The following is an 8453-nucleotide window of genomic DNA, read 5'->3' on the forward strand; positions in this document are numbered from 1 at the left end:
GAAGAAATAATTTTCAAAATTTTCGAATTTTCAAATTTCATTCGATACATCTTTATGATTCATTCGTAACTTGGACAAATTTCGCGTACGTAAGATTCGAGGAAAAAGGAAGCTGAGAATATTCCGAGAGCTTCTTAACCCCTTAACTGCGGTTTATAAATCATGTACTAAAAATTACAGCCAGATGTGGTCTATGAACAACGTTATTAATTTTTGCTAATTACAAAAATAGAGGCTTATATATCATTGAAATGAAAAAGTAGAATATCACTTGGGTGATATAACTTAAAATTAGAATGTACATACTTATTTTCATTTTATTTTTCTTATCGTTATTTATAAAATGCATACTCCTATTTTTGTCCTAATATCATAGATAAAAATTTTCATTTTGACGAGTTATTTCAATATTTATACGTTTTTACGAACTCTGCCTGATATGGATAAACCTTCTTCCTCGAGAAAAAGGCACGTTGAAGAAAATGTTGACGAATATAATGAAGTTTTAGTATAAATTTTGAGATTTTAGGATGTGATAACTCGTATGTTTATTACACGATACTTTCTTACTTTCTATTTTTGTAATTAATAAAATAACTAAAATTATTATAATTATTGTCTAGTATTATGATTTGATTTTAGTAAAATATTTTTTTTGCGTTTAGAGCTAGTGCTAAAACTAGCCACAGTCAACGGGTTAGCACAGAGAAAGAAGAAGAAATGTACAAATATAAAACTGAAACTCGATCCATATTCGAGGCGAAGTATGGAAAGAATCCCAAGGAAAGTTGGGTATCTAAAAAAATTTCAGGAGACGCGATCTTCGTGTTACAAATGTATTCCATTTCCTGGCATATAACGACTCGCTCCACCTTCGACTGTAGTTTTCCGGAAAGCGAGTCCATTCCGTAACAATACGTTAACTGGGGATCTCGAAAGGATCTATGCTGCAAATCTCGATTCGAAAGGAAGTTGAGATCGAGAGACGAAGAAGGGAGGGAAATTTGGAAGAAACGAAAATTCGAACAACGATTTCTAATAAACTCGAGTTCCACGGTTATTGATTCGCCACTTAATTACGTATATACAGGTATTTGGACGGTCGTGTTCGAGACAAGCTTGGCTAACGTCGTAGTGATTCCAACATAGCTCGCACACGTGAGACCACATTCTCGACAAAGTCGAATCGAAAATTGTTCAAATTGTCGATGTGATTTTGAAAAGATACTTACTTAGAGATATGTTTCGTTGTTGTGTATTGTTAGATAGGCGTACAATAGAGATTCACGAATTAAAAAGGAAACAAAAGTGGCGTGGATAGTGACGATTACTTTATTTTGGATCGAACTTCGTTCGTTCGAGTAGAAGAAATGAAGAAAATTGACAGTTTCTTTCGATGTCCATAAGGACATGTCCCGCATCTTTTCAGTACCATGTATTCTTGTGCTAATTTCACTTTCACCGAGATAATTTTAATTATTGTGTTCCTCCTCAATAGTTGAAACTACCGCGTTTTCGTTCACTCGAACGGGTACAGGCAAGTATTTATTGCATCCAAATATTGTTGTGATTTAAGTATGTTGTGCAACAGTGAAAATTAATCGACATACAAATGAATTATTCGATACGTGATTAAATAATAGTATTATATTTATAATTTAAATATCTATATACATATAACATTTTACAAAATGTTTCTTTCATCAGAAGATGTATCGTTTAATTTTTAATTGCATTTAAAAGTAGGCCACATAAATAAAAATAAATTTAGATAAATAAACTTAGATGTAATTATTAATTTATTATAATTTTTAAATTATAGAGAAGGATAACGGAACAGGTATTTCTACATTACTCTTGGAGTCTTATTGCAATTTCTTTTATCACCACTCTCCTTCATCCATGATCTCCATCCATCTCCCTTATTTTTCATCAACGATCCTTGCCCCCTCGAGAACTCTGCGCTCTCTTTATCGCCTTCAGAATCGTCTCGAACGAGTCTCCCCCTCCACCTTACAGAACAAAAAATTACTCCTCTAAACGCGAAACTTTTTCCCAAGTTCCATCCAGCCTAGGCAGAGGATACCCTGAGAGATCCTCGGGGCGATCCTCCGTGTTATCCCTCTTTTTATCCCATCGATCCTCTACGCGCTACATCCACGGAAGTAAGTGGTTCAGAAGCAAACACGCACCGCAGAATCTGGATAGCGGTCCACCCACCGACAAACAATTTCGGTGAAAGTGACCATTATCGAACCGCCACCACTCGCCACAGGATGCTCGAGGTTCACTGTGGTGGTCGAGGTAAGTCGAGGTGACTCGGGGATTTTTGTAAAATTATTGTTAAAAAAAAAAAAAAAAAGAAAAAGAAAAGAAATCAATCTTGCACGTGTAGATACTTAACCTGGATAAACAGAGTAGACGGACAGTGGCAGAGCTTTGTACTTCAATGATTTACTCGATGATTCGGGAATACTTGCGGTGATAAACGAACTCTTATCGATTTCCGATTTTTAATTTAATATCTGTGAATGAAACGATAAACGACGTAACATTGTGTGTAGAGAAGATGTGTACAGAAGATTTCGAAGGGGATAAGACAGAAAAATATAGGATAAGATTGAAAATATAATCGATAAGGCTTCCAAGTTATAAGAATTCTCTAGAGTGCCGCGCGAATGTTGTTAACGATACGATATTTTTCGAAATTTTATACAAAATATATTAATTCTTTCGCTTCTCGACCGCGACACTCATCGCTCAATGCACCAAAAACGTGCACAATGCTCGAGAAAGATCGTAAGCGGTAAACGCTGCAATCCGAATTGCTTCAATAGTGTTTATTAAGAAAAAAATTGATGATAAAAATATCGATGCATTTCCAGAGAAATATACTCGATGCGCAATAACTCCAATCGTTCGTCGTATCGTACGATACGCGACATTTTATGCAGAGCGACTATAGTCGCCCGAAGTACGTCAGTGGCATCTTATGCAGAGTGACTATTGTCACCTGTAGTATCTCAATGACATCATCTCATGCAGATTATTGTCGCCTGTAATACGTCAGTGGCATCTTATGCAGAGTGACTATTGTCACCTGTAGTATCTCGATGACATTTTATGCAGACCGACTATTGTCGCCTGTAATACGTCAGTGGCATCTTATGCAGAGCGACTATAGTCGCCTGTAATATCTTATTAGCATTTTATGCTAATATCTTGGTGACATCATCTTGTGCAGAGCGACTATAGTCGCTTGTAATACGTCAATCATGCAGAACGATTATAATAGTCCGTAAAATCTCGATGACACCTTATGCAGAGCGACTATAGTTGCCTGTAATATTTTGGTGACATCATTTTATGCACAGTGACTGTAATACGTCAGTGACATATTATGCAGAACGACTATAGTCGCCCATAATATGTCAATGGCATCTTATGCAGAACGACTATAGTCGCCCATAATATGTCAATGGCATCTTATGCAACCGACTATAATCATCTGTAATATTTCGGTGACATCATCTTATGCAGAGCGACTATAGTTGCCTGTAATATTTTGGTGACATCATTTTATGCACAGTGACTGTAATACGTCAGTGACATATTATGCAGAACGACTATAGTCGCCCATAATATGTCAGTGGCATCTTATGCAGACCGACTATAATCGCCCATAGTATCTCGGTGACATCATCTTATGCAGAGCAATTATAGTCGCTTGTAATCAGTGACATATTATGCAGAACGACTATAGTCGCCCATAATATGTCAATGGCATCTTATGCAGACCGACTATAATCATCCGTAGTATTTCGGTGACATCATCTTATGCAGAGCGACTATAGTTGCCTGTAATATTTTGGTGACATCATTTTATGCACAGTGACTGTAATACGTCAGTGACATATTATGCAGAACGACTATAGTCGCCCATAATATGTCAATGGCATCTTATGCAACCGACTATAATCATCCGTAGTATCTCGGTGACATCATTTTATGCAGAACGACTATAATCGCCCATAATATGTCAATGGCATCTTATGCAACCGACTATAATCATCCGTAGTATCTCGGTGACATCATCTTATGCAGAGCGATTATAATCGCCTGTAATACATCAGTGACATATCATGCAGAACGACTATAATCGCTCGTAGTAGCAAAAAGATTAATTATCGGTATAATTATTATATATATATATATATATATATATATATATAAACAAAAAATATTTCAATATTTCAAATAACGTATCAATCTTTTTAGCGATCCTTTAATGGTTGCAATTTATTCAAATTCATCCGGTATATTGAACAGCTGCATGCACGCAATAGCGCGTCGCCTGACGCGTGCAATTAAACGTTTAAGCGTTTAATTTGTCGGGCGACGTAACGATTGCACATCGTGGAGAACTTGACAAGTCTTGACTTCAAAAGCCATTTGGAATACGCGCGCGCCATTTTACGCTTCGCTTATCCTCGCCTTGAGGACCTTAAGGATCTCGATTCGAGATTCAAATCTCTAAAATTTACTATGCGAATATATTAAAGATTATAAACCTTTTTATTACACCGTGAAAAATGTATGTTTATCGCGTAAACGTATTTTTCGTTTAAATAACACGAGTATCGGTAGAAGAGAATCGATAAGAAAACAAGCGTAATCCCGCAAGTTTTTCAAAGATAAGAAGAGGAAACGTTGATTCTGGGAATCGACGTGAAAGAATTTTCATCGAGAGGAGTTCGTATATTTCTTTTGTTCCGGTGCTCGATCATGCTCGATCCCCGGACAGACAACGGCATACGGGAAACGGAAGTAATCTAAGGGCTGGCCCTCCATTAAAATCTGAAACGATCTTTTGCTTCGTCCAGGGGGAAACGTTTCCAATATCCGTGATAGGAAATGATTTCCTAGACGCGAAATTAAGTTGCAAGAAGGAGAGAGAAAAATTTCGTTGAAATTGTTATTTCAGATTCTACTTTCGTCGCGATGAAAATTCACAAATTCGATTTTCGAGATTAACAGCCGTTTCATGCATATTTTGCGTGTGTATAAATACAGACAAACGCTCCGACTGTGTCTATATAAAGATTTTAAGAGGTATTTTAATCAAACTCGACGAAATGTTCGAAATGTGTTTAACCATATAGAACGCGCTCTACATTTTTTTTAATTCAATTATTGTGATCGTATTATTACTCTTAATACCATTTTTTTGTAAACTCGTTCACTCGGTTCAAACGTTTTTTAAAAAAAAAAATAATTCCCTCTTTCACCACGCGCTCAACTCCATCGACTCTGCGAGAAAAATGGAAATATTCTTCCTACGTGCATTAGGTGTGCAAACAAGTTCCTTCCTCCTTTTTTCTACGAATTATTTCACCGATCGTGGCGCCATCTGGAAGAGCGTTGTTCCGAGAGTTTCCAATCCTATTCCAACTTGGGAAATCGGCTGTCCAAGCTATCGAAATGGTTTGTTTTTATCTCGCGGAACGTGCCCTTTCGTATTAATTTTTAAGAAAATTACTATCTAAATAACTAGAACATAATTATATCATTAAACGTAGGATGGCGACTATATAGCAAGCGACGATCTTTCTTCGGACGGTGAATTAGGAGGAATCGCCGGACGAGAATCCGACCCAGAACAATCTCGTGCCTGATTCACGTAATAAAATCTTGAATTTGGAAAAAAAGGGGAAGAGAGAAGGAACTTACTTGCACACCTAATATACGCACCTAATAGAAAATATTTCTACTGTATCGTCCCCTCGAGGAGAGGGGAAAAAAGAAAGAAAGATCGAAATGAATCGACCCCCGAGAAAAAGAAAGCACTCACCGCGGCTGAACTGATCGTTATTCGCGATCACCCGCTCAGCGTTCTTCCTCGCGATGTAAAACCACTCGCTGCTGTTGCTCAGATACTTGTACTCGATCGCGAGATCCTTGACGAGTATGCCGTCCTGGTCCTGGAGGCGGTGGGCGAACGGGCAGTAGAGCCAGCGATCCTTGTACTGCAACTTGTCGTAGCAATTCCCGGCTGCGAATATATCCTCGTCGAACTCGACCATGGACAGTATGCTCGCGTGAAGCAGATACTCGGACGAGAGCATCACCTCGGGCGCGTACTTCCACAATCTCGTGAGCATGTTGGCCCTGTTCACAGCTAGATTCGCCTCCAATCGGAACTTTTCCTGGGCGTACCTGTCCACGATCCCCTCGCCCAGGTTCAAGTCGGTCCCAGCCGTGCAATTCTCGCCGAGCAGATGCTGATTCTCTATTATTCGGAGGAACCTGGTCACGATGTCCACGTGGACCGGCTCCTTGCCCGGCCTCCTCCCGCCCGACGACCCTCCATCGTATCCCTCCCTCTCCCCGTAATCCTCGTACTCCCCGCTCTCAGACCCGTTCCTGTACCCGCCCTTGTCCTCGCGCTCGTCCTCGTAGACCTCGTACTCGTCGAAAATCGTGCTCGTCCTCGACACGTCGCCGTGTCGCGAGCCGTGCACCACGTGGCCGTACACCTCCGTCGAATTCCGCCCTCCCCCGTCCAGGAATCGCAACGTCGTCCGATTCCCTTGATGATACACCCGCCACCTGTTCCTCGCCATCGCCTTCCTCAGTTTCTCCAGTGACTCGCCCCCCTTCCTCCTCCCCCCTGCCTCCTTCCTCCGATCGGCCTCGGACAGTTTGGCGAGCAGTTTGTCGAGATCGACCGAGGTGGACCGTTCGTCGATCGTTGCCTGGCCAGGGATCACTCCCTCGACCTCGTCCGATCGTAAGTGACGGGGATCCTCGGTCAGGGACGAGTTCTCGGCCCTCGAGTCGTCCGGCCTTGGCTGGATCCTCGCGACCAGGCGGCCCCTCGACCGGCCGTGCCTGATCTGGGTGGCCGGCCTCTCGATGCTCGTCTCAGGAGGAGGAAGGGAGGAGAAGGAGGAGGAGGAGGAGGAGGAGGAGGAGGAGGAGGAGGAGGCCAGCTCGAGGGATTGCCGAGGATCGTCGAGCAACGATCTGTCCGCGATGATCAGCCTGCGCTCGATGAACGAGGGCCGCTGATGATTCTGCTGGCGGTGGCGTAGGGGGTCTTTGGCCGGCCTCTCGATTTGCGCCTCCTGGTCCCCGCCGGAGGCGGGCCAGAGCGTGCACCACGTGAGCAGAACGAGGACGTAGCAGAGGCGCGGGGCGCTCATCTTCTCGGAACGCCGTTCGTCGGGGCCATGAATGCGCTAGCCGGTTGGATGGATGGTTGGTTGGTTTGGTTGGGTGCGCACGGTCACGTTCTCGGCGTAAGGGCGTAGGGAGCAGCCGGCCTCGAGTGTTCGAAATTCGAAAACGCGGTCATTCTCGCGCCACTACGACGACACATCGACCGACGATTCCCCCATCCTTGTGCACGGTTCACGAGTCACGAGTCGCGCGCCATCGAAAATTTCGCGAGGCTCTCCTCGATAAAAGTGTTTCTCTCATGTTTCTCGGGTTGGAAACGGGTGGGTTCGCGATTCAGGTGGGATCGTCGATCGTCTCGCGGAGGATCATCGTTTCTTCTTCTTTTTGAATCGCGGAGCAAAGAGGGGGGAGGGCTTGGGTTGTATTTGGAGCGCGTTCGAGCGAAGGAAGGGATCCGATCGCGCTCGCACGCGGCGCCAGACTGAGGGTTGAAACTCGACGCCAACCCCGTCGTCGTTGTGACGAGCCGACGCATGCGCAGTTTCGTATCGCGCGATCCAACGTTTTTCCTTCTCCTCGAACGAGCGATCGATGCTCTTTCGACGTATTATTCGATCCTTTGGATGGAAACGATCGGTGGATTAACCGGTTGTTGCTTGAGACGATTGTCTCGTTGATTTAAACAAGCGGTTTGCGCAAGAAGGTTTGTTGCAGAAAAATAAAAATGTAACTTATTTTATGCAAAATGAAAATAATCGAAAATAAAACAACGTTCTACGTACGTTATTTCGATAAATAATAATAGCAAAAGTTATTTTATTCACTTGAACTCTAATTGCTGAGCTTTGATTCTATTAATTGATAGTAAAAAAAATTTTTGTTTCTCCTTCTTTATATATATGTAAATGCACGTATGTGAGAATTCTTATTCCTATAAGATAAGTATATGGGGAATTGAATTCCCGTTTATTATTTTTTACACGGAAATAATTTAGAAAATTTAAAATTTATGCAATTTTGCACAATTTATATTTCGATAAATAATAATAATAATAATAATAAAATTATTTATTATACTTTATATTAAAGTATATAGTACAGCTACGTGTACTGTAGCTGTATTATTTTACATTTATATTGTTTTATCGAGAAGGAAAATTCCTTCTTCCATATTGAACGTTATATTATTTTAATAAAATGGTAATAAAATGGGGGAGGGGGAAATAAAAAGGAAAAGAAAAAAAAGACCAACGAGGAGAAATTATTTTTAT

At 41.5% G+C, this 8453-nt stretch overlaps 1 protein-coding gene across 1 annotated transcript in view; it reads right to left on the reverse strand.

Moving 5' to 3' along the window:
• LOC100867051 (metabotropic glycine receptor) overlaps positions 1-7619 on the reverse strand; it is a 146016-nt gene extending 138397 nt beyond the window's left edge. The window contains exon 1 of the mRNA XM_086906187.1: positions 5852-7619. Within this exon, the coding sequence (XP_086762313.1) occupies positions 5852-7205 (1354 nt within the window). The 5' untranslated portion in view covers positions 7206-7619. The remainder of the gene's footprint in view (positions 1-5851) is intronic.
• Between the last annotated feature and the right edge of the window lie 834 nt (positions 7620-8453).

The sequence above is a fragment of the Apis florea genome, unplaced genomic scaffold (genome assembly GCF_048593485.1).
Source record: "Apis florea isolate Af1SG1 unplaced genomic scaffold, ASM4859348v1 contig_2492_pilon, whole genome shotgun sequence".
Lineage (NCBI taxonomy): Eukaryota > Metazoa > Arthropoda > Insecta > Hymenoptera > Apidae > Apis > Apis florea.